Source organism: Globicephala melas, chromosome 7, assembly GCF_963455315.2.
Source record: "Globicephala melas chromosome 7, mGloMel1.2, whole genome shotgun sequence".
Taxonomy (NCBI): domain Eukaryota; kingdom Metazoa; phylum Chordata; class Mammalia; order Artiodactyla; family Delphinidae; genus Globicephala; species Globicephala melas.
In genome coordinates, this window is record NC_083320.1 from 75,997,351 (window position 1) to 76,025,195 (window position 27,845).

A 27,845-nucleotide genomic window follows, 5' to 3' on the forward strand; every position below is an offset into this window, starting at 1 on the left:
TGTCTCTACCGCCACCCCCCTGCCCTCTCCCATTTTTATCTGGACTTTGTCACTGTTGTCCCTACCTCCATAAGCTGGGCTTTATTCCCTGAAGTTTCTCCTGAAAAAGAGCTTCAGTTATTGAGTTGTAAGAATTCACAGGCTGCAGAGTTTTCAGACCGTTCAGACATTTAGAGAGGGGACTTTTCACTGACTTGCACATTGGATTTTATGAAAACACTTCTCCCAGTTTCAACTACTATTTTTAAATTGGCATAAAACAATTTCTCATGAGTATCTATTGGCAACTCAGGTGTTATCCTGGTCTCATTTCCATCAGGCACCCCATTGCTTCCCTTTTTTCCTACTGCAATGATTGTATTATCATATGGTCATGAATTTTACCGGTCATATTTTGGGATTGGTGAGAATACCTTGTCACCTAATTTTATTGTTAAAGTTGTCCATCAGTTTTTGGTTTTGCTAACCTGGATGCTCTCTCTGCCTCAATGGAGGAATTCAAAGAGTTTCAAAACAGTATGTCACTGCTGCTGCTATTTTTTCAGAATTCCAGAATAGACTCATTTTGGGGACTTCATGAAAAGGAGTCTGTTTTATTCATGACATGTTCTAACTTTTCTAAAAATTGGTTTGATGGTTTCCAGACATGTAATATTAATTGTCCCTTAGAATGCAGCAGGTGCTAAGAGGATATAGTATAGGAACCCAAGTTGAATCTGGTGAGGCTGGCTGGACATGGGTTCTAGGAGACTAGAAATAATTAGGAGTCAGTGGTTTTAGGAAAGCTGTCAGAATGAGACAGGAATGGCAAGCACCACAACCACCACAATAATTATTATTATTTATAATTGTAATTGTATGTGCCATGAACTGTCCCAAGCACTTATGTGTAATAACTAATTCAAAACCAACCTATTACCCCAATTTTACACATGAAAACATTAAGATACAAAGAGGTTAAGTAGTTTGTCCAAATAAGTTATTGAAAGTTATTATAGTGAGTTTGGGAATTGCCTGGTCCTGCCATCCAGACAGGTAGGCAGGCAGTGTTGTTCAGAAAGGAGGCCTATAAGGAGGATTAAGTTCTAGTTGAATAAAGGTAAATGACAGGTCATCCAGACAGTGGCAAAGACACATGGAACATGAAAGGGGCCTAGGATCAGACCTGAGGAAGCAGGTCAAAAAGGCTAGAAGCAGGGGCTTCCCTGGTGGCTCAGTGGTTGAGAGTCCGCCTGCTGATGCAGGGGACACGGGTTCTTGCCCCGGTCCGGGAAGATCCCACGTGCCGTGGAGCAGCTGGGCCCGTGAGCCATGGCCGCTGAGCCTGCGCTTCCGGAGCCTGTGCTTCGCAACGGGAGAGGCCACAGCAGTGAGAGGCCCGTGTACCGCAAAAAAAAAAAAAAAGGGTAGAAGCAAAGTGGTTTCCATGCTGAGTGTCTGTCAGACTGTTGGGCCCCTGTCATGAAAATGACTTCTGGCTATCATGACATTGGATACAAATATGGAGTGTCAGGGAACAGGGCTAGCAATACCCATCTTAAAAAATTGAGAAGGACATATCATCTGGATAGAGACAGTATCTGAGAGGTTTTTGTGAGTAGTCCTATGATATCCAGAGTTTTTTAAAAAAATGCATGTACACCTAGAAGGCAGCCTGATGTACATCAGGTTATTCTCAAGTCAATGAGCCTAACAGTGGGAATCTGTAATATTTTCTTCAAACATAAAAAGAGTCACTAGTGTCTTCTGACAGTCTTCAACAAGCAAATCTTAATGCACAATATAAGATACTGGCATACAGGAAAGTTCAAACTATGCATCTCATCTTTTGAGATGCAAAGGATGATCAGATATAGGATGATTTTGCATGATTTTAAAATCAGAACCATTGTAAGAACACTCTGGAACTGAGGTAAATATATATATTCCCAAAGAATGTTATTTAAGCAGAGAAATGAAATTTCAGGAAAGATCCTGATCTTGTCACTGGTGTCATATTACCTGACAACACCAATTGCTTGATCATGCCATTCATTAATCCTGAGAAAAATCTAGGCAAACAAACATGGAGGAACTTCATCCATAGAAACTCCTTACAGAATCCAACCTGTATCAACATATGGGTAGTTCTGCATTCTGAGAAATTGTTGTGACTCATTCCTTATGTTGTGGTATAGCTTTGAATATATGGTGTAGGGCCAGTGTAGTTTTAACTTTGTTGTCTGCTTTGACATTTCTTTGTTTACACATAATCTTTTATTGCCTGAGAACAATCTTTCATGACATAAACTTGGGAGTATTTTTCCCACTTGTGTTTTGATGTTTGAAATCAGCAAGTCTTTTTCTAAATGTTTCTACTCAGTGGTAGTATCATTGGTAATGTTCTTACCACTTGCATGGTTTGTTCATTAGCTTTTGCTCCCTCTGCTGGATTGTAACAGCAAGCAACAATGAGAACTCCAATTCTAAAAAAAGAGTCATAAACTCCCACCCCCACCACCTTTGAACTTCAAAACTAACAGGTAAGCTTCATTCTAAAATAAGAGTCTAAACTTAAACTAGCTTTTTTGGGGCTTTAATTACTCCAACACATGCTTATCTTTCAACTGCACATTATGTTACTCATTATTTTAAATATGTCAACCTCATTTGGTTTCTCTTTACTTTGTAAAGAAGGAAATTGGCACATTTGCAGTGCATTCCAGAGTTTAATGTTAATATTTGCATGTAATTAATTGCAGTGAATATGCATTTAAGTATATTTATTTTCTCTTTACCAAATTATGAATAAATCAGAAGGATGGTTTTACACAGATTTGCAAAATCTATTTAATTAACAAACCCAAGCTGACTTCTCTTATGTAAACCTGGGTTTAGAATGTCCTGTGAGATTTAAAAATTATAAGTATGTGATATCTTAACCTCCTTCAACAAAACAGTAAAGAATACAGAAAACTGAACAATTTCATTTATTTTGGTGGATAACAAAAGCAATCAAGAATCCTAGGAGAATTCATATGCCTAACTGGAATATAGTTTGTTGCAGTTGTTTGTGCCAATACATATTTAAGTGATAGAATTGATTCTAATTTATTTATCAGCAGTGTAAAGTAAAAACAAAAAAAATTTTTTCTAGTAGGATACTTGCTCATTTTGTCCATAGGTGGGTTACCCAGCCCAACATTCTTTAAGGTTAACATCTGATGAAGAGTAATATATTCTGCCTGTATATGTGCATATTTAGTTACACTGGGATGAAAATCAGCTACTGGTCCCAAAGAGTTTCGGAAATATCATCATGGGCAGAGAGAATGCCCCCACTTGTGCCAAGTTGTATAAAATGAGGCTTTCTTACTGGTTATCCTATTAAAGGGTCAAGAAGATGGTGAATTTATAAATAGATCTCCTGATTACCAGCAGAAAGGGTAACACTCTCAAGGTTTTAGCCTCTGCATTTGGCAGTAACTGATTTTATCCTTAATCCCTGCAGTCAATAGATGTCTATTTTTAGTTAAATTTGCTCTTTAACAATATTTAAGGAATACAGTGTCAGTGTGTGCAAGGATCTTAACTAGCTGATAAGGTTAAAGAATACAAGAGGAGAAGGAAGTGCTGAGGTCAAGCAGGCAGTACAAAATGCAGAGACTAATGTCAAAACGTCTTCCAAGCAACATGTAAATGCAAATACTAAGCCCCAAGAGTTAAAAGTCACTTGGCTCCAGCAATCCTCTTCTCTCCCTTCTTGCCCTCTCTATTCTTGTGTTCTATACAGCTCACATTTTTCCAAAATGCTGGCCTGTCTGAGGCCAAAAATTTAGGGTGAAGCATTACTACTTTAGAAAGCCATTTTTCAATCTTATACTTGAATTAGCTTTTACATTTACAAGATCAGAAGCTGACATGCTAAATATACATAAGCTAAAGGGCTACTTAAGAGAGAATTTAATGCTGCAAGAAGCTCTACTTCCTTATTCCATTATGATCTGCTTACTAAGTCTAAAAGGCATATGCTTCATTAAGCTACTTAATTAAAGGTTTTAGTTCAAAGCAATTGCACAGCTTTTAACTTCCCATTGGAAACTGCATGTAATTCACGGGCTGGGTAAAGTAATATTTCAATTACCTGAGTAAAATGCAAATGTAAGAAATTAAGACAGCTATCTGATATCAATACTGATGATTATTTTGGTGACAATACACGATAATAGAAACTGAATACCATGTTTGCCTCTATCTTGCAATACAACTAGGAAAGTTATAAAGAGAAATTGACATGAAAATATTTATATTCATCAATGCACTGCAATATTAAATATCTAGGCTTTGAAAAACACTGAAACTCAAGGAAATTGTAAATTGTTAAATCCTAACAATTTCATTTGAAATTAAGTGAGGAGTACATATGAATTACTACAAAGAAATAACTTTGTCCTCTAGATAAGTAGCTTTGGACACCTGATACCACTTTGAGACTTTGAGAGATAGTACCTTCATATATAAGGAAAGGTAGTTTTTTACATTTTTAAATTGATGGTTAATGACAGGTAGTAAGAAAGAAAAAGATTTAAGTAAATGACTGTTGTCCATTAACAGTTCATCCCGAACTCATTATCAAAGTGTCCATCAAATTATGTATACATGACTAGGCGAAATTGAATTAGAAAGCAGTGCTTGGTGAATTTGTCCTTCTGTTTCCAAGGAAACAGGTGCAGGATTGCATCTCTTTAGGATGGTTTTAAAGTGGAAAACTGCAGTACGTTAATATTCCAGAAAGTTCAAAACTTAATATATCTCATAGAGTTTTGAATTTATTGGGTTTTTGAAATAGCAGCTTATAGCATGCCTATATACCACATGTTTATTTCTACTTAATTTCTTATCTGTTTGTTTGTTTGATGCTCTTTTGCCATCCCCCCACCCCCATTTCAGTAGAATGGCTTAAGAGTAAAGGTCTTTCCTTATTGACTTTGCATCATTAGCATATAACACAGGTTCTAGTTTAATCTCTTATTTAATAAAAGCATTTTGAATGAATAACATATAGTAATATAATCTATTTTCTCCTTCTAGTTATAAGAAAAAGTGAGCTTTAGTGTCAGACTAAAATGTATTGAATCCTGACTCCAATATTTAATTAGCTCTATGAACATTAGGTCAATCATGTGAACTTTCTCCATACAGGTTCCATATTTAATTGGGGATAATAACAAAACCTAAGTCATGGAATTGTGATTTTTAAATACTGCAATTATTATTAAGCATCTAGCATAATGTTTGACATAGTAAGAAAACAATAAATAGTAGCTATAATTACAATACCTGTAACTACTGGTGCTGGTACTAATTCTTGCTAGGTGGTGTTGTAGATGCTCTCTATCCTCAGTCATCACTATAACCTTGTATGATTACCTTCCTGCTGCTGACAGGTACCAGAGAGAAGACCTAGTGCTACTTGAGTCCTAAACTGTGAGGTCAGTATTTAAACCCTCCTCTGCTTGATTCCGAAGCCTGGGGTTTTTTCAGTACAACGTGCTGCCTCTTCTGGATATGTTTCAAAAATCCTGAAAGGTGTAATCTCTATCTTTAAAAGTTTTCCAGACGATTTCTATAAGATTCATTACAGAAGATAGTTACTTTAAAATCAGTAGGTTGTATAAAGGAATTTTCCCACACTTCATTTTCACTTTTTCAGAAAGTCAGTTAATTAGGTTTCTTGCTGTAGTACAGGAAAGCATAAAACTGAATTTTTAACATGGAAGTAAACATCTAGGTTCCATTTCAGAGTCCTGAATCTTGCTCAGGAGTCACCCCGGTGGCCTCAGAGAATTTCCAAAAGCCCTCTTTACTCATGTCTGTCTTGTTATCTAGGCCCTGGTCATCCTTCTTTTAGAAAGAGTTATCAATGTTTACTCATCAGCTGGGTCCATTGATTACCATGGGAGAAATACTCTACTACAAGAATAGAAAAACTCCCTTCTTCTAAAGGTACAGTCAGATTCACACTTGATCCAACAAACTTTTCAGTAAAGAAATGAATGTTAGATATTTTGTTGGGGATCTTCAGTAGAACTAGATTATAATAACTCACATGCAAACAGTGTTCCAGTTTAAAAAACACTCATATATTTTATGTACTGAATATAAATAAATCCCTGTGACATTAGTGCTAACATGGGAATACTGCATATTTGAAAACAGCAATGACACCCTCCCAATGAAAACAAAAAAACCGCAAAACACCAGAGGCCCAGGACTAGTCACTAAAGTTACACCTAGAAAGTAGTATATTCAGTGTTATTCCACATGAACCTTTGCACTACAGTATTCAGATTAATGTTGAATAGATGTAAACTGAAAAATTCTATAGAGAGATACTTACCTGGCTGATGAGTAAGTGGAGATTTGGCAAACAGTGCAATGATAAGGCACAGAAGAACAGCCTTTAAAAACAGTTCAGCTAGGAACAAATTGCATTTTTTTCTTTAATTATTTTCTAGTTAATCACAAGTGATATTTATAGTTATAGAGTGGATAAAGTCATAGATATCTTGGCAAATGCACCAAAAAGTATTAGACTGAATTTTCAGATATTCTACTGTTATGACCTATAAAAATGGCAGATTCAACAAACATAATAAATATTTTTGGAATGCATGTATTATTGCTGTTGAAATGCTTTAATTACAACCAATATTAAATTAGTTTTGATTCTCAAACCTAATCCCCATTAGGTGGGAAATTAACAGTATGGAACATACAATTCATAAAGGAATAATTCTTATTTTGAGCAATTGAATATGTATTAGGAACATATGCTTGTACAGTTATTTTTAAATTTCTAAAGATAATAGATATTTTGTGACTATATTACCCAATCTACAGATTCAATGCAATCCCTATCAAATTACTAATGACATTTTTCACAGAATTTGAACAAAAACATTGTAATTTGTATGGAAACACAGAAAGACCCTGAAGAGCCAAAGCAATCTTAAGAAACATAGAGCTGGAGGAATAAGGCTCCCTGACTTCAGAATATACTACAAAGCTACAGTCATCAAAAGAGTATGGTACTGGCACATATACAGAAATACAGATCAATGGAACAGGACAGAAAGTCCAGAGATAAACCCACGCACCTCTGGTCACCTAATCTATGAGGAAGGAGGCAAGAATATACAATGGAGAAAAGACAGTCTCTTCAATAGTGGTGCTGGGAAAACGGGACAGCTACGTGTAAAAGAATGAACTTAAAACACTCCCTAACATCATACAGAAAAATAAAATGGATTAAAGACCTAAATGTAAGACCAGATACTATAAAAGTCTTAGAGAAAATATAGGCAGACATAAATCGTAGCAAGATCTTTTTTGATTTACCTCCTAAAATAATGAAAATAAAAACAAACAAATGGGACCTGATTAAACGTTTAGCTTTTGCACAGCAAAGGAAACCATAAACAAAATGAAAAGACAACCCTCAGAATGGGAAAAATATTTGCAAACGAAGAGACCCACAAGGGATTAATCTCCAAAATATACAAACAGCTCATGCAGCTCAACATCAAAAAAACAAACAACCTAATCAAAAAATGGGCAGAAGATCTAAATAGACATTTCTCCAGAGAAGAGGTAGAGATGGCCAACAAACACATGAAAGAATGCTCAACATCATTAATCATTAGAGAAATGCAAATCAAAACTACAATGAGATATCACCTCACACCAGTCAGAATGGCCATCATCAAAAAATCTACAAACACTAAATGCTGGAGAGGGTGTGGAGAAAAGGTAACCCTCTTGCACTGTTGGTGGGAATGTAAACTTATCCAGCCACTATGGAGAAGAGTGTGGAGGTTCCTTAAAAAACTAACAACAGAGCTACCATAGTATCCAGCAATCCCACTCCTGGGCATATATCTGGAGAAAACCATAATTTGAAAAGATACATGCACCCCAATGTTCACTGCAGCACTATTGACAATAGCCAGGACATGGAAGTAATCTAAATGTCCATCAGCAGAGGAATGGATAAAGAGGTGGTACGTACATACAATGGAATATTACTTAGCCATAAAAAAGAAAATACTGCCATTTGTAGCAACATGGATGGACCTAGAGATTGTCATACTAAGTCAGAAAGAAAAAGATATCATATGGTAGGGCTTATATGTGGAATCTGAAAAAAGGTACAAATGAACTTATTTACAAAACAGTCACAGATGTAGAAAACAAACTTACGGTTACCAAGGGGGAAAAGGGGGGAGGGATAAATTGGGATATCTAACACACTGCTATATATAAAATAGGTAACTAATAAGGACCTATTATATAGCACAGGGAACTGTACTCAATACTCTGTAATGGTCTATATGGGAAAAGCATCTAAAAAAGAGTGGATATATGTATATGTATGATTCACTTTGCTGTACACCTGAAATTAACACAACATCGTAAATCAAGTATACTCCAATAAAAATTTTAAAAGTCATAGAGAAAGAAGAAATAAAGAAGACAAAGGCATTCTTTTCTTCTCTAGATAATAAAGTTAGGGTAGGGTTATTCTCTGAATTGCACATGGTAATTAGAAAAAGTAGCTTTCTGGATGAGTGTGAGTGAAAAACTTTTATTAAAGAAGTGAAAATATTTATAAAAAATAATATTTTGAAAAAGGATGCTGCAGATCAAGGGTTCTCAGTGTGTCCACAAAGTCTATATGATTTTGATAATAATAAGATAATACTTTTCACTCTCACTTCTCATGAATGTACAAGAAGTCTTCTGTAGGCTACATGGTGTGTTATAATAGACAATATAGAAGCATTTGTAAGAATCCACCTATCTTTTTTTGACCAGTTTTTAATGCAATTTAAAAAAATAAATAATGCTAATCTTACTATTTGGTTTTGCTTTATAAGATATATTTCTTTTTCAAAAATATGTTACTTATATTGTGTAATGGATTATTCAATAAATTAATAAATTTTAAAGTTTCCAGTTTGTTTCAACATAATAAATATTAATAATTAGAGCCCACATAAATAAAAGCTCTTCATGCTCTTCATGGGTTTACAATAAATTTTAAGTGTAAGTTCCATATGACTAAAAAGTTTGAGAACTTTTTAAAGTTCTCTAAAGAAACAAGAAAATACTATTTATGCCATCTTAAACTATGTTCTTTCTTTTTACAAATCCCAGTGATATTTATGAGAAGTCATTTAAAATAGATCTGATTAAAAACCCTTAAAGCATTTTATTCATGACATAAAAAATAAAAACTTTTGCACAGAAAAGGAAAACATAAGACAAAAAGACAACCCTCAGAATGGGAGAAAATATTTGCAAATGAAGCAACTGACAAAACATTAATATCCAAAATTTGCAAGCAGCTCGTGCATCACAATATCAAAAAAACAAAGAGCCCAATCCAAAAGTGGTCAGAAGACCTAAAGAGACATTTCTCCAAAGAAGATATACAGATTGCCAACAAACACATGAAAGGATGCTCAACATCACTAATCGTTAAGAGAAATGCAAATCAAAACTACAATGAGGTATCACCTCACACCAGTCAGAATGGCCATCATCAAAAAATCTAGAAACAATAAATGCTGGAGAGGGTGTGGAGAAAAGGGAACCCTCTTGCACTGCTGGTGGGAATGTAAATTGATACAGCCACTATGGAGAACAGTATGGAGGTTCCTTAAAAATAAAACTACCATACAACCCAGCAATCCCACTACTGGGCATATACCCTGAGAAAACCATAATTCCAAGAGTCATGTACCACAATGTTCATTGCAGCTCTATTTACAATAGCCAGGACATGGAAGCAACCTAAGTGTCAATTGACAGATGAATGTCTATAGAAGATGTGGCACATATATACAATGGAATATTACTCAGCCATAAAAAGGAATGAAATTGAGTTATTTGTAGTGAGGTGGATGGACCCAGAGTCTGTCATACAGCGTGAAGTAAGTCAGAAAGAGAAAAATACCATATGCTAACACATATATATTATATGGAATCTAAAAAAAAGAAAATGTTTCTGAGGAACCTAGGGGCAGGACAGGAATAAAAATGCAGGCGTAGAGAATGGACTTGAGGATATGGGGAGGGGGAAGGGTAAGCTGGGACGAAGTGAGAGAGTGGCATGGACTTATATATACTGCCAAATGTAAAATCGGTAGCTGGTGGGAAGCAGCCGCATAGCACAGGGAGATCAGCTCGGTGCTTTGTGACCACCTAGAGGGGTGGGATAGGGAGGGTGGGAGGGAGATGCAAGAAGGAGGGGATATATGTATACATACAGCTGATTCACTTTGTTATACAGCAGAAACTAACACAACCACTGTAAAGCAATTATACTCCAATAAAGATGTTAAAAAAAATATTGAGCTCCTTAGAAATTGCTCCTTTTGCAAAATATATTTATAACTTAACCAAAATAAATAATTCATACCTCGCCAAGTGAGTAATAACGTCTTGGGATCTGGGAGTCCGGATAGATGTTTTCAAGGTACCAAGAAAAGGGCTTACACTTCAGATTTTCTCTTAGTGTTCTTCTGACTGACACATCTCCATAATCCACTTTGACAACACCTGCAATTTTGCAGAGAAACACACAAATCAGCTTGTGCTATTTTCATTTCAGCACTGTTTCACTCTGTTTACTTTGCTATCAGTTTTTTTCTCTATAATTAAAATTTCATCAAATTGAATTGCATATGCAGCTGCTACTACACTGATTTTCTTAGTATCATCCAATTAGTACATTAAATGGATATTAAAAGGTTTTCCATTGGTTATGACTTTTCAAATGCAAATATTTATCACCAAGTACTTGTACTTCCTAGATTGAATAACTTAGTTAAGTGTAATTTGGTATTAATTTAATCTCTCACAATCAAAGCTTAATTGAGCTGTGTGATAATGTGGTTGTTTCTCTTTAATAAAAATTTCAGTAGCTTCACTTTTTATTATTGCTCATATTTTTCCTTTAGTATAATTTATTCACCACTTGTGGATTTCATGAGAAATTTACATAAATATAATCCTCACAGTGGACGGCACATATGTGTTCTAAATTTTCCTTCTTGAATTTTTATTCTATCTAGGTTTACCATAGACCTAATATTTTTTTTACTGATTTTTTTTCCTATCTTATTTTACAAGTTAGCATAAACCACTTCAAATCCTTGAGTAAGTTAGTAAATATATAAGCATAAAGAAACATAAGTAAATGAAATACACTTACATGTGTATTAAAATTGCTTAATTGTACTTCATATAATAGACTGAATATTTCCATTGAAGATCATAAAAGAATGCTCTTTAGTTGAGAAATTAAAATAACAATGCCACTAATTTTTATATAAAAGATATGGTGACATGAATTGCTCATTAATATTAAAATGACAATTGAAATGACTAAACTGTGATAAGATGACAGTTATTTCTTAGATTATTTTGAAAAGGTCTCTGTTTAACATGTTTAAGACTAGTAAGCAACCAGACTTTGGCACAGGAAGAAAATGGGCCAGTATTTAGTATATTCTATCCCAACCAAACAGCAAAGCCAATTAGTCATTTTGTAAGAAAGGAACAACTGTTTAGGAAATTGAAATGTCTGTAACTAATACCATTATTTGGGTCACTATTTTCAAATGAGGTGATACTCTTGAAGCTCAATCACCTGCCAGTCCTTCCCTCCCCCCACCACCCCTGTTTCTTTCAGAATTTTTGTTTTCTCAAAATTAAATGTCTGACTGTTGTTAGAAAGCATTCTGCTGTGCTTAAGCAGCCAAAGTATTTCCTTCTAAAATAAAATATTGATTTTTCTAGCTAGTGTTTGGATGAAAGCAATGTGATCTTTGTGCTTTTTAGACAGATAAATACTTTCTTTCAAAATAATTCTATCCAGAACTTCCAATCTGGAGTGCAGCTTTCAAAAGAAGAGGTTCAAAAACATTTACAAAATAGATCACGAAAAGAATTTCTCTTTGTGTTAAGAGCCACACATATAGTCTTGAAAATCTTATAAAAAGATGCTATTGGACCCAGAAAAAAAAGGCACTGCTGCTTCAAAGGACTTAGTTCAACAGTTAGTTTTACGGTTCTGGTTTCATTTTCAAGGTTGGCAAATTTAATCAAAGTGTCTTATTTATATATCAGTATGCTCCCTTTTCATCATGTTAAGATTTAGTATTCCTGGCTCCAGAATTGTTTCCTAGGAGGCTTTTATGAGCACTTTCCTGATTGGAAGAAAGTTTAAAGGTTCATTTGCATATATTTTACATGAGATAAGAGAAAATGTTAACTGCCCACATCAGATTTTTCAAAGGGTGGTTGGTGGAGAATGATAGAGCTTATTGAGCTTATTACCATTAGAAATGCACAGAAATACTGTGGACTTAATATTTTGGTAAGCATTCCTTTTCCCCTCTGTATGGATATTTTCCTACTTAGAGGTAAGATATTCAATATTATGTAAGACACAGAAGTGCTCACCAAACATTCATCAATTCCTCCACATTTCTCAGAACGCTGCAGTTAGGCAAGAACATCTGACTGGTTCTGACCAATGTCCCTCTGGTTGTAAGAATAGAAGGACTTGTTTGAGACCCATCAGCTCTCTTTTCCTCTGCTACAGCCCTCATACTCCTGTATGTGCAGCTACAAGATGGTGAGACCTTTGTTAGTTTGTGTCAATGAGTGACTATGAAATAGAATCTGAATTAGATTATTCATTTCCATGGCTTAAAATACTATCTCACTTGTTTCCCAAACTCTTTATTGCCAACCCAAACCTCTCTGAAGTAGTTTATCCCATTGTTTACTCAGCAATTTTACTGGGATTTCTAATAGGCGCCTCAAATTTGACATGTCCAACAAGGTCCTCTTGATTTCCCACATGATCCATCTTCAAGGTTCTACATTTCAGTAAGTAGCACAAATATCCACCCATTTTCTCAAGGCAAAAACAAGGGAGTATTCCTTTTATCTCACAGACACATTCAATTCATTAGCAATTCACAATATGGATCTTTCTACTTACTATGGAGTTACATCCTGAAAAACCTATCATAAGTTGAAAATATCGTAAGTCCAAAATGCACTCAATACACCTAACCTACCAAACATTATAGCTGAGCTGAGCCTACTTTAAATGTGCTCGGAACACTTACATTAGCCTGCAAGTGGGCAAAATCATCTAACATTAATCCAATTTTATAAAAAATTATTCAATATCTCATGTACTTTATTGAATATTGTACTGAAAGTGAAGAACAGAATGAATGGATACAGAATAGCTGAAAGTGAAAAACAGAAATGATTGAGTAGATACGAAATGGTTTTAAGTATATCAGTTGTTCACCCTCCTGATTGCACGCTGACTGGGAGCTGGGACTGCCTAGCTTCTCAAGAGAGCATCACACTGCATGTTGCTAGCCAGGAAAAATATCAAAAACAAATTTGAGAAGTACAGTTTCTACTGAATACATATTGCTTTCATGCTATAGTAGAGTCAAAAAATTAAGTTGAATCATCATGAGTCAGGGACTATCTGTATATCCCCAGCCCCTCTACCATCCCCATTACCATCCTGGTCCCACTCTCTCTCATCTCTTGCCTAGACTAGCATTGCCGTAGCCTCTTCACTCGTCCTCCTGACATCTGACATTTCTCCATCTATCCTTTATTTACTATTGCCTGCTCCCTAGGCGATATATTTGAAATATAAATAAAATCATGTGCTCCTCTGCTCCAGAGCTTCCAGTAGTTTTCCACTGTGCTAAAAATAATTGACAATATCCTAGCCATGGCCAAAGCTTCTTCATGAAATGACTCTTGGTTATCTCTCTGAATTAATCACCTGTATTCACTTCATTGTAGCAACACTGGCTTTCTCTTTCTCTTTTTCCCCCCTGTCTGGAAAGGTATTACCCTGGAACTTAGGTGAGTTGTCCTACACTTTGTCCAAATCTTTGCTCAAACTTTACTTCCTCAGGCTCACCCTAACCTTCCTATCTAAATTGATCACCCTTCCTATCATCCTGGTAATGCTCTATCCCTCTATCCTGCTTAATTGTTCTCCAGCACACTTGCTAGTACTTGATATCATATCACAGGTTTATTCTCTCATTGCCTCCCCAACGAAAACTTTGGACAAATTATTTAATCTCTTGAAGCCTAAGGTATTCTGTCTGATGATATCTTGTACGATGGTGTGAATACTAAATAATATCTGAAAAAGGCATAGTACAGTGCGTGGTATATAATAATTACTGAATACATATTATGTATTTTAATGGACACCTGTTGTTTTTGCCTGCCCAACATCCATTCTGCATTTTGGTAAGAGCATTCAGGTTTTCTTTGGGCAACGATCACAGCCCCACTTTCACTTTGTGTGTCTTGGTGACCGCGTTCCCCTTCCTGCCTTTCCAGCTCCACTGGGATGATAAGAATAAAGGCATTATCACCAATGAATCTTGCTGAAATTCACATTCTGATTCAGGTGGTCTAGAGGTAGGCCTAAGAGTCCGGATACCTAACAAGTTCCCAGGGGATGCTGCTGTTGCAGCAGGCCAAATTCTGAATAACACCCAAGACAATCAAAGCAGTCCATTTCTCAGCCTTACTCAACAACCCATCATAATGATTGGCTCAGGAATGGGCATGTGAACTATCTAGGCTAATAAAAGTATACTCTGACAACTTTCTAGGACTGTTAGGAAGTTGAAGCTCTGTTTCTTCTGGAATTGCTAGCTGTAAAGATGATTAAAGCCTGGAGCTGCTGAGGCTACCATATAGAGAATGCCTAAGACAGTGAAGCCAATACAGGAGTAAGAAACAGATGGAAAGAAAAGCAGGCAAAGATAGCATAAGCCAGGCCAACATTAAGTCAGCAGATATTTATCATGTTCCAACTATATACAGGGCACAGTTTTCTAAGCACTTGGGATACATCAGTGAACAAAAGTATCTTCCTCAATGGAGTTTACATTCTAGGGTAAGGAAACATAAGCAAACAGTAATACATTAGAAGGTGATACATGCTATGACAAAAATAGAATAGGGTGAGGGAAGAAGGTTGCAATAGAAGGAATCAATGAATTATGATTTTTTTCAAAGGCAACTTAGAAGAGTTGCAAGTTTTTAAGGTAAGTCTTTCAATGGGACTTGAACAAATGCTGGAGAGGCTCTGACCGAGTTTCATGATGAATTAGAATAAAAAGTATTTTAAGTAACTCTACATTTGCAGGTTTGCTTAATAGGTAAATGATAACATTTATGGGCAGTTATATTTTATTTAATAACCTGTCATTCATCATTTTAAAATCTATTTCACGGTAGTATTGAATTTAGATACATAGAACAATTATGCTTTAATTCTTTAAATAGATAATAGATAAAAGGTCATAATAATCTCAGTTAAGTTCTTCCCAAGTAGATACCTAATAAGCCTAATAGTTCTGGTTACCTATAATCAAAGTACCTGATGACACAATAGCCTGATTATAGATTAAAGTTTAGAGTTTTGTGCATAAGAATACATATTGCAGCATAGCTTAAAGTGGAGAAAATGGGAAATAATTTCCTTCAATAAGAGAATTCTTAGGTAAATCAATGGTATACCTAATTGACAAAATATAATTGCTGTATTGAAATAATTATGTCTGTATAAAATATGGGAAGTGTAAATAAAATATAAAGAACTTTTATTACACTGTCATTATAACTGAGTAGAATGAAAATATATGGAACAAAAATAACTGAAAAATAAAAACAGTACATTCCCTTTGCTACTAAAAAAAAGAAAAAAACGTTAAAAAATCTTTTTCCTTAAGCACAAAAGTTAAAACTGTACAAAGTTTTTATGTACAATGATATATTAATATACTTATAGATACAATGATATATTAACAATATACTTGCTTATTATAGATATGTATACATAGTTTCAGCTAAGAATTTTTTGATATTTTCAAAATTCCTTATAGAGAGAAAATCGTCCTTATTTTGTTATTTTCTTTGAAAACTTGTCATCAAAAGCTTTTTGAATAAGGATCTACATTTCTTTCTTCTCAAGTGTAATAAAAAGATAGATCATTTTTAAGCCAACTAGGGATTACTGTATTCTAGAGTATCTAAGTACTATATTGTGTCAGATGTTTAGCAGATTAGTTGGAATATTTTTTTTAATTTAAAAATACTCTTTTAATCTGCCATTTTAATTTTTACCCATTCTTAATTTGCATATAAGTTACCCAGGCTCATAACCGTTCATTGAGAAGTCACTGGATAGAACTATATTAAGAGGCTGATGACCCATGCCAGCTAATAATACACAGTGATTATCTGTTAAATTTATCATTTACTATTATTACTTCAATTTTATTTTAACGGAATAAAAATGAGATAATGAATTGTACAAAGATCACAGCTTCTGCTGAGAGCAACAGCACATAGAACAATCAAATATCAGACAACTTCTCAATTTATTTAAGTTTATCTGATCTTTATAGTCAAAAGTGTGGGCAGGTCAGAAGGTGGCAAAGACGGTGGAGTAGGAAGACCCTGAACTCACCTCCCAGAGACAAACCAAAATTATAACTATTTGCATAATAACTATCTATGCAAATGACCAGAAGATTTATTCCAACTGAAGACATAAAGAAGGAACCACATAGTATGATATGAGTCACAGACTTAGAGAACGAACATGGTTACTGGGTGGGGAGAAGGGATAGATTGAGAGTTTGGGATTAACATGTACACACTGCTATATTTAAAATAGATAACCAGCAAGGACCTACTCTGTAGCACAGGGAACTCTGCTCAATATTCTGTAATAACCTAAATGGGAAAATAATTTGAAAAAGAATAGATACGTACATATGTATCACTGAATCACTTTGCTGTACACCTGAAACTAACACAATATCGTTAATCAACTATGCTCTGATATAAAAATTAAAAAAAAAGGAACCACAGTAAGATTAGTAGGAATGATGGAGACACAGTATAGTCAGAACCCAAAACTTCAGGGTTGGCAACCCACAAATAGGAGGGATATCACAATTATAGAGGTTCTCTGCAAGGAATGAGGGGTCTGAGCCCCATATTGAGCCACCTAGCCCAGGGTTCCTGCACCAGGAAGATGAGCCCCTAGAATGTCTGGCTTTGAAGACCAGCAGGGCTTATGTTCAGGAGAGTGGGAAGGCTATAGGAAACAAGAGATTTCACTGTTAAAGGGCTCATGCAGAATCTCATACAATCCAAATCAAAGCCCAGAGAGGGTAGTTTGAAAGGAGCCTGGGTTAGACCCATTTGCTGATCTTGGAAAGGCAGGAGACAACTGGGCCTCCTTCTGGGGATGAAGAAGGAGTTGGCCACTGGAGGCAGCCATTTTGGGGGGCTCATTTTACTCCTATAATATTATTGCTGGCAAGTGACATTTTGAAATCCTCCCTCTACCCTGTAAGTGCCAGGGGCCAGCAACAGCCCCAATTCCCCAAGGTATGCAGATAGCTGAGTGGGGACTGGGCCATGCATACCAGCAGGCCAGCACCAGTCCCATGACCCCCGGGCCCCAGAGTCAGCCATGCTGGGATCCAGCCTGGACCATCAGTGGGCTAGCACCAACCCTGACATCCCTGGTCATCAACCAGTCACTCTTAAGACCTGGCCCTGCGCACCAGCAGGCAGAAACCAGCCCTGCACCCCACTGGGCTCTGCAGCCAGCCACTCCAGGACCCAATCCTGCTCACTAGGGGGCCAGCAGCCACCACACCAGGCAAGGCCTGGCAATCAACCTGGCTAGGGACCAGCCCTGCCTATGAGCAAGCCAACAGTAGTCGGCTCTGCCACAGCAGAAGGCAACATGCTGCCCGCATAGAGCATAAAGAACACAAAGCTCTAGTGATCAGAGGGGAGTGTGCTGCTGGGCCCCATAGGAAGTCACCTAAATAAGGCCACATTTTAAACACTGGAAGACATAACATCCCTAATTCATAGAAATAAACACAGAAAGTTAGGCAAGATGAGGGTAGAGAGGAGTATGTTCCAAACGAAGGAACGAGATAAAACCATAGAAAAAAGCTAAATGAAGTGAAGATAGTCTACCTGACAAAGGCTTAAAGGGAATAACCATAAAGATGTTCAACAAACTTGGGAAAAGAACAGATGAACTTAGAATTTTAACAAAGAGTTAAAAAATATAAAGACTCAAAATGAGCTGAGGAGTACAGTAACTGAAATAAAAAAATACACTTGAAGGAATCAACAGTACAGAGATGACACAGAGGATACAGTCAGTGGACTGAAAGAGTAGTAGAAATCACTGAAGCTGAACAGAGAAATAAAAAAAGTTTTAAATGCTGATAGTTTAATGACACCTCTGTGAAAACATCAAGTATACTAACATTTGCATAATAGGAGTCCCAATAGGAGAAAGGGTAAGGGAACTTACCTGAAGAAGTAATAGCAGAAAACTTCCCTAACTTGGGAAACAGACATCTAGATCCAGGAAGCACAGAGAGTCCCAAACAAGATGAACCCAAAGAGGTCCACAGCAAGACAATTTATAATTAAAATGGCAAAAATCAGAGATAAAGAGAGCATCTTAAAAGCAGCATGAGAAAAGCAACTAGTAACATTTTTAAAGGAAACTCCCATAAAGGCTATCAGTTGACTTTAGCAGAAACATTGCAGGCTAGAAGGGAGTGGCACACTATATCCAAAGTGATGAAAACACCTGCAATAAAGAATATTTTACCTGGAAAGTCTATCATTCGACTTGAAGGAGAGATAAAGAGTTTTACAGACAAGCAAAAGCTTAAGACCAGAACTAGAAATATGAAAATTACAAAAGGAAAAATCTCATTGGTAAAGGCAAGCACACAGTAAATCAACCACTTATAAAACTAGTAGGAAGGTTAAAAGACAAAAGTAGTAATATCTATATCCACAATAAGTAATTAAAGGATACATGAAACAAAAAAATGTAAAATATGATGTCAATAACAAACATGAAGGGGGAGTAAAACTTCAGGTTCTTAAAATGCATTAAAACTTAAGAGATCATCAACTTAAAATATTTATATATAAAGGCTGTTATATATGAACTTCATACTAACCACAAATCCAAAACCTAGAATAGATACACACCCAAAACAGAAAGGAATTCAAACATAACACTAAACACAGTCATCAAATCGCAAGGGAAGAGAGCAAAAGCAGAAAGGAACAAAAAACTACAAAAATAACCAGAAAACAATTAACAAAATGGCAGTATGTGCATACCTATCAGTAATTACTTTAAACGTAAAATAATTCTTAAATTTTTTCACTTCATGTTTTTTCCTAAAGTCCACTATAGATACTCTCATACATACTTTCTCGTTAAATCTCTGTAGTATCCCTATCTATTATTATTTTTAAGGATGAAAGAATTGAGACTTTAAAAGGTTAAATAACATGCTCAAGCTTACTTAGAAAATATCAGGAGGAGGATTAGAAGTCATTCACATCCATTTATCACAGTCCAAGCTCTTGCCCACTCTACTAGAATAACTTCGAAAAACTGGAGAAACTTTGAAAAACCTGTACAGAGATATCTTTCCCTGGATGGTGGTACATGACATGGTAATGTAGGATCCACTTGGCAAATTCTTCCAGTCCTAACAGATCAATGTGATCCAAGGTCCAGGACAAACTTGAATTCACAGAAATAAATGATCAGTAATGACATAATTGGGAGTTTTTCTACTGATTTGACAATTAAATACAAGCCAGAAAGTTTCAGTGTGCAATTGAATGATCAACCAAAATATTTCCATAAAATGCTTCACGAATTTTGTACTATCCATTCCTCGTTCTGCAGGATGCTGGAAGTAACTGTTTCTTCAGTTTCGTGACACATATTATTATATGTTCTCTGAAGTAGTGATATATTTTATAATCAATGGCATCTTACAATTGCTCGAGCGGAGAACACATTGTATTGTAACTGATGCTGCTTGAACATGTGCAAACTTGTTTTCCTCTTTGTAGAATAAAAAGCCAATTGCAGTTTCAGTAATTAATTAATGCAAATTTAAATCAATAGGCATTTAAATACATCCTGATTATTGTCTGAAAAACTTTCCTTTGATACTTCTGGTAAGATCAAGAAAGTGCTAAGATGAAAATTTCGTGAATGGTTTTAGGGACTTTAAAGAAAATCCCAGGAATAACAATGTTTTAAGAAAGCCCACATTATCAATCATCTTGATGGTACTGAGAATGACAGTGGATGGAAAACACATACAACCAGTAAATCTGCATTGAAAAGTGATTCAAAAGGGTCAGCCTCCAAATATGAAGAAGTTGCTTTACCAATTTATTTTGCTTATTTAAAACAAATTCTTTGTAGTACAAGAATGACATATGATCAAAAAGCTATCTGAATAGTTTATGTCTGAAAGAGTTCCCGTAATAGGGACAAAATAATTTTAAGTGAAAAGGAAGTGATACATTATACTTAAAGTGGAGACTTTTTCTCAGCAGCAAATAAGAAAATGGTGATCTTTAAATTGATGACAGTTTAAATTAGACGAAATATAGTATTTAAACATTTATTAGCTGGTCATATTTTAATAGAAACAATGAGCTAAAGTCAAATAAGTATCTTTACTACAAGACTTCTCATAACCTTTACTATGTTACAGTGCATTTTGAATACAAAAATAGTATTTCCCAGATTTAACTGTCCTTTCTGAAAAATTTTGACAATAATACTCCATTGAAAATGTATTGAGAAACATAGCTTTATTGTATTTTCTATGTCTAAGCAAAAAAATTAGTCATTTACAGGACATAAATTGATCCTGTTAGAGAAGAACCTTTGTTGGGGGAAAAATTCTATATGCTTTTCAAATTTTTTCATTAGCAAGTTTCCATTGCAAGATTTTAATTAAACCGAGACAATGGTAGTAAATACAAACACATATATTCATTGATGCGTGTATTTATGTTCAGTTCCTAGAACAGTACCTGGTGCCAATAGTTATTCTTTAAATATTAGTTGTACTAATCTCTGGCACATGTTCTCTCTTCCCTCTTTTTCATTCCATCTCATTCTCTCTCTCTCACTTTCTCCCATATATGTGTGTGTAAGAAGTATGTCTTGGGAACCCTCCTACACTGTTGGTGGAAATGTAAATTGGTACAGCCACTATGGAGAACAGTAATGGAGGTTGCTTAAAAACCTAAAAATAGAACTACTGTATGATCCAGCAATCCCACTCCTGGGCATATACCCAGAGAAAACCATAATTCGAAAAGATACATGCACCCCAATATTCATTGCAGCACAATAGCCAGGACATGGAAGCAACCTAAATGTCCGTCATATACATATATACAGTGGAATATTACTCAGCCATAAAAACGAATGAAAATGCCATTTGCAGCAACATGGTTGGATCAAGAGATTGTCATACTAAGTGAAGACAACATAGAAAAACAAATATCATATATGATATTGCTTATATGTGGAATCTAAAAAAAAGGGTACAAATTAACTTATTTATAAAACAGAAGTAGAGTCATGATATAGAAAACAAACTTATGGTTACCAGGCGATAAGGGGGAGGGGGAGGGATAAACTGGGAGATTGGGATTGACATATATACACTACTATATACAAAATAGATAACTAATAAGAATCTGCTGTATAGCACAGGGAACTCTACTCAGTACTCTGTAATGGCATATGTGGGAAAAGAATCTAAAAAAAAAATAGAGTAGATATATGTATATATATAACTGATTCACTTTGCTGTACACCTGAAACTAACACAACATTGTAAGTCAACTATACTCCAATAAAACTTAAAAGAGAGAAGTATGTCTCTATTTAAGAAATATGCCTCTATTTGCTTTCATGACTTAGAATTACTACTTAACACTTACTGAAAGTGTTGAGAGAGAGAGGGAGGCGGGGTGGGGGGAGAAATAATTGTATACAAAATTTGGCTCCAGAGCATTACCTGGTTTCATTAACAAAGAACATCATTAACAATTTTAAATATTTGAGTGCATTTTCCTAGTCTGTATTTTGTCAGCCTTGTCTGCAAAGCCAATAAGTAAATCTAATTATGTTTTTGGATTGTGAGTTATTAGGAAAAAAAAAAAAAACTAATATGGCCCAGGAAGACTAGTGTGAATTGGTTATTACATTTTATAAACTAAAGCAATACCTGTGATTATATTGTGGAGCACGTTTCAAACAGAAGAAATACTAAGTACACATAGTCAGTTCTTCATTATTTAGGCTAACAAAATGTAAACCTACTGTGTGTGTGTGTGTGTATTTCAACAGGGATGACTTCTGTACCTTTTAAATATTTGTTTATTCAGCAAAGGAAAATAAGCCTGAATATGTGGAGATATGATTAAAGAAGATCAAGAACACACCATTTCACTTAGAGAGAGACTGGTTCTCACTGCCTGGGTTTGAATTCTGCTCTGCAATGTACTAGATGTGTGATATTGAGCAATTTATGTAACCTCATAGGGCCTCAGTTTTTTCCTCTATTAGATGGGCATAATAATAGCATCATCCTTAGAATGTTATTGTGATTATTAAATGAGTTAACAAGTAAAACACTTAAACAGTGCATGATACACAGTAAGTGTTTACTAAATGTTACCTCTTATGTTTGCTATTGTTTTAATGTGGATAATTGTTTTAATGTGGATATGGACCTCAAGGGGCACATCATCCCATCACAGAAGAGTAGGCTAGTAATTCTCTGAGCCTGTGCACTTCTGTTGTATATCAGATGGAGTGGGAAATCAACAACTTTAACATTGGCCCTGATGCCCTTTCAGTGGGAAGCACAGCATACCTCACTTTCAAGACTTCTCAGAATTGCACTCCTATAGGTATCATTTAAGGTCTCAATCCAAGCATTTTTCTAACCCCAAAGTACTAGTAAAATGAAGCTGCAGCTCCACACATCTCTGTACTTTATATTTCCCCTCCCTACGTTTGTGCATTATGGTGATTTTGACACATACGCCACACAAGAAAAACACAGATTCCGTAATCATGGTTTTTCAGTTAAGAAGAACACTACTAATAAAAACAGTAGGAATTCAGATTAAAAGAAAAAAAAAACTTCTAAGAGAACATATTGATTTCTGTTTTGAAATAAAAATTATAAAAATATTCTCAACCTCCATTGTCAACAACAAAATTTCCCCCTTCTGTCCTGAACTACTACACATGAGTGAGCTGAAAAAGGCCACAGAAGAGTCATTAGTCACCCCAGGGATACTGTGCACTCTTACTATGGAGCAACCCGTGACAAAAATTTCAATAAGCATGAGTTTGACTTATGATTGGGAGGAAAGGTAGAGTAACATATTGTTCCTGGGTTTCCCATGCAGCATTTATCTTCTTCTAGCACCAGTCATGTCAAAGACTTGATAGTGAAAGCAAAGCAAAGTTTTGCATACAAAAGATACAGTTCACAAACCACACTTAACACTGCTTGGTATGAGAACTTCTCCGCAGTTACCAAGTAAGGGCAACGTTCAGTAATGATGAAAACAGGCCAAGTGTGTCAGCTGTACTATTGTGATGCTAAAATATTCTTCTACATTAGAGTCTAGTACTCCATTACACAGAGAATTCTAACATGCCTCTCTTCTTTTTTTTAGAGCTTCGTATTGTTCTTAGGATGTCACCGGTCTAAGTCTATGCTACCATCTAATTCAACAAACCCTCTGGGGAGTTGGGCAGCTGAAGGGGAAGGCAGGATGCCAACATCTCGAAAGGAATAGCATGTGTATAATGTAGTTTTTTGTTTTCTGGTGAAGGTTTGATTTGTCTAAGGGAAAGAAAAGCATTTTGAATCATACCATAGCTATGGTATTCAAATGCACAAACTCTGAAGAATATCAGGAGAGTTTCTTAAAATATAAACTTGCAAATGTTGATTCAAGTGTCTCACATTATTTCTCCTGTCCTTTGATTTTGCTTGTTGCAAATAGGTTAAAACCTCAACATCATTGGTCAGAAAATAAAGGAGGTAGTTACTGAAAACTTGGGGAAAAAATTTCAGTGCAGTAAATATCTACTGATAAAGAGCTGTATAAAATCACAAAATTGCATCAAAATTGTAACTGAGTTAGAATTGACCTTTCATAGTTGAAAAAAACCCCCTAAGGCTCAGAAAGCTAATTGGACCTGCATGAAGTAGCACAGCTGACAAGTGAAAGAGCTTGCATTGGAACCTAGGTCTCTCGACTTCAGTTCAGTGCTTTTAACGTGTTTCTTCACACAGTATGTTTTCACTGTTTCTCTCTCTGTGTTATATACTGTACTGGGTGATAGAAATAAAGTGTTGAACAAAAACTACATACAGTTTCTTCCCTCACGGCTTAGTAGTGAATCAAATAACCAACACAAATGAAAATTACCAAATGTAAAATTACAAATGTATCTGAGATATGTTCAGAGTATAAAAGCATAGACTAGGCAGCTGATCCTAGCTGGTGGTTAGGGAGGAGAGGTCAGGAAGGCTTCTCCAAGGAAGTGATCATTGAGCTGAAATGTTAATCAACTATGGGTGTGGTGAGATGGAGAGTGAATTGGATGGGCTTTACACAAAATGCCATCTGGTTTTATTTTTTAGGAATATTTAGGGAAATAAAAGTTATTTTTCTTTGTCTATTACCAAGGATTAATCATTCTTTATTTCTGTATTATTTTCTGTGACAAACAGACTCTAAAACGGCCCTGATTGTCCCCACTTTCTGGAATTCAGGTCCCTGTTGTGGTCCCTTTTCCTTGAGTGTGGGCAGAACCTGTGACTTGCTTTTAACAAAGAGAATATGACAAAGGTGAGGGGATGTCACTAAGGTGATGACGTTACATTAAGATCGTAACTTACATCTTGCTGGCAAGATATCTCCCTTGATGGCTTTGGTGAATTAAGCTGCTGTCTCCCTTATTGGCTTTGGTGATTTAAGCTGCCTTGTTGTAAGCTGCAATGTGCAACTCTTTCAATGGAGAGGCATGAAACTGCTGGCAAAACCAGCAAGGAACTGAACCCCTCACTTTGACAATCTGCAAGGAGCTAAATTCTGAAAACAATCATGTGAACTTGGAAGCAGATCCTTCCCCAGTTGGGCTTTGAGTGAAACAGCAGCCCTGGCTGAGATGTTGATTGCAGCCATGTGAGAGGCCCTGAAGCAGAGGACCCCATTAGGCCTTGCCCAGACTCCTGACCCACAGGACATGTGAGACAATAAAATGGGTGTGGTTTTAAGCCACTAGGTTTGTGGTAAGTTATTACACATCAATAGATAGTCCATTGCCTTTCTGTGTCATTTTAGACTGTATCTGAAATGTTTTCTTTATCATCTTAAAAAAACTTCCTAGAAAACTACAAAAAACTAAAAAAAAAAAAAATTAGGGGGAAATATTTTGAAATTATTTAGATAATCATTTACTTCTTAATATATACATTTAAAAAGTCTTTTAAAGTTGAACATCTGGATGTATTAATACATGATACATTTAAGTATACATAAAGAAAGATATTCTAACACCATTTTTCTCAAATATCGTACTGGAGTCTAAAAAGGATTAGGCTGGGGCTTCCCTGGTGGCGCAGTGGTTGGGAGTCCGCCTGCCGATGCAGGGGACACGGGTTCGTGCCCCGGTCCGGGAGGATCCCGCGTGCCGTAGAGCGGCTGGGCCCGGGAGCCATGGCCACTGAGCCTGCGCGTCCGGAGCCTGAGCTCCGCAACGGGAGAGGCCGCAGCAATGAGAGGCCCATGTACCACAAAAAAAAAAAAAAAAAAAAAGGATTAGACTGAAAACTAGAGCAACAGAAACTTAGATGACTAATTACAGTATTGCATGTGTGAATGATCCACCTGACTATGAATTCCAGATCCACCACATACTAGCCATATGACCCTGAATAAACTACTTTACTTGTATAAGGTACAATAGAGGTAATAACTGTAACTACTTCATAGAATAATTGTGAAAAAATAGATACTGTATACAAAGTACCCTGGCACAAAGTGAGAGCTCGAATATTTTAACTATTGTTATGTCAAAAACTTATAAACGCCTTTTGTTCAGTTATATAAACTTTACAGTAAAGTATTTCATAATCTAATAATAGATTACAGTCTTATTTATTCCACTTTTTGAATTTTTAGATACAAATGGGAATTTTTTAAAATATAATTGCATTCCTTCTGCTGGCTTGGAAAAATTTTAAAGCAATTTTCAGTGATTTGAGTCATGGATTAAGAAATTTGCTACTTCAGATAATAGTTATTAGTTATTAATACTTTCACAGGGCTCACCAATCTTAATCCCTTTCATCTTTTTTAGGTAGTCTTCAATCTTGTATTTTTTTCCTTCCCAATGTTCAGTGTTTACTGAGTTAAGAAATACTCTGCAAGGCAGTATTATCAAATTCATCACAATTTTTTAAGAACATTAAAATTGTATGGTTACTTACTATATGGTATAATTATAGACTTCTGCTTGACAATAAACCAATGCTGTTTCAACATTTACAGAATACAGACACTATAGGACTTATGTAATATTAGGTAATTAAGTAATATTCAGTAATTATTAACACATCAGTATGCTTTTACATTTAAATAGTTTCTAGGTGATTATTAAAAGTTTCTTCTAGATATACAACATGAGAATCCAACAGCCTTCTATGGAACTGAAAATGTGGGAGAATACTGATAATGGTAATAGACCAAAGATGAATTCCTTTAAAATTATTTACACTAAAGCAATATTTTAACTTTCACTCATAGCTTCATAACCAAGGTCTCTACTCTTAAAGATGGTTAATAGTAACACTAACAAAAGATTAAGAACATTTGATCAAACCTTGTTAATAAAATCCAATTTAAAGCTTTCTTAAAAAGGAGGAAAAGCTACATAGCATTTTGGATGGTGGGTTTATTTTATTAGAACATACTGTTAGTCCTTAGCCAATATGACATATGTTTTATTAGCATACACAAATACAAATTTTTCAACAGTCCTGCCAAAATGGGCAAATGACTAAAATTTAGGTGGTTTTGAAAACAAGTGCTGCTGATGTAGTTTTGTTTTCTGCTTAAAAGAGCTAGGTATCATCTATTAAGCACACATTATGTATTTCCAGCCACACAGGTTCTCTGAAATTATTGCTGTTATTATGGTTCCATTTTACATAGCATAACAAGAAATCTTCATGAGACTGGGCATTTAACATTTTTTCTAAGTCACAGTTTATCAAATTTTAAGTGCAGAGAGAAGATTCCTAATTATGTAAGACAAACTAATTATGGTTAATCAGAGAAAAACTCTTTGACGTTGTAATACATGACTTTACATACATGCCTTTGTAATACATGAAATTGTTGCAACCAACCTGCCCTCTGCATTGTTTAACACAGAAAAAAGGAAATGCAATTTTTATGCATGTGTAAACTACATTAGATTTGGCACCTGCAACAGAGAAGCTGAATAATTGTTTTGAAGTAACTTTCCTAGAGTTCAGGCTTTCTTATTAGAAGGAAGCTCATGAAGAAGACATTCTCTCTAACATATTAGTTATAATACACTTCTAGGCTGTCTCAAGAGAAGAGGCACAAAGCAACACATTTCAGGTCATTTGTAAGGTAGCCAGCCAGGAGGGCACAGTAACATCTGGAACAAATAATCAATTTTAATCTGAACGTTGAGCAAGTATAGCAGAGCAACCTCCTGCTATGATCCCTGTGAGCTTCTTGAATGGGGGTTGAAT

General features: G+C 35.6%; 1 protein-coding gene across 6 annotated transcripts in view; it reads right to left on the reverse strand.

Annotated features, from left to right (window-relative positions):
* Nucleotides 1–27,845, reverse strand: part of GALNT13 (polypeptide N-acetylgalactosaminyltransferase 13) — a 560,834-nt gene that overhangs the window by 56,530 nt on the left and 476,459 nt on the right. For all 6 annotated transcript variants that reach the window (XM_060302436.1, XM_060302437.1, XM_060302439.1 and 3 more), the window contains one exon: nt 10,466–10,605. In XM_060302436.1, coding sequence (XP_060158419.1) covers nt 10,466–10,605 — 140 coding nt within the window. The remainder of the gene's footprint in view (nt 1–10,465; nt 10,606–27,845) is intronic.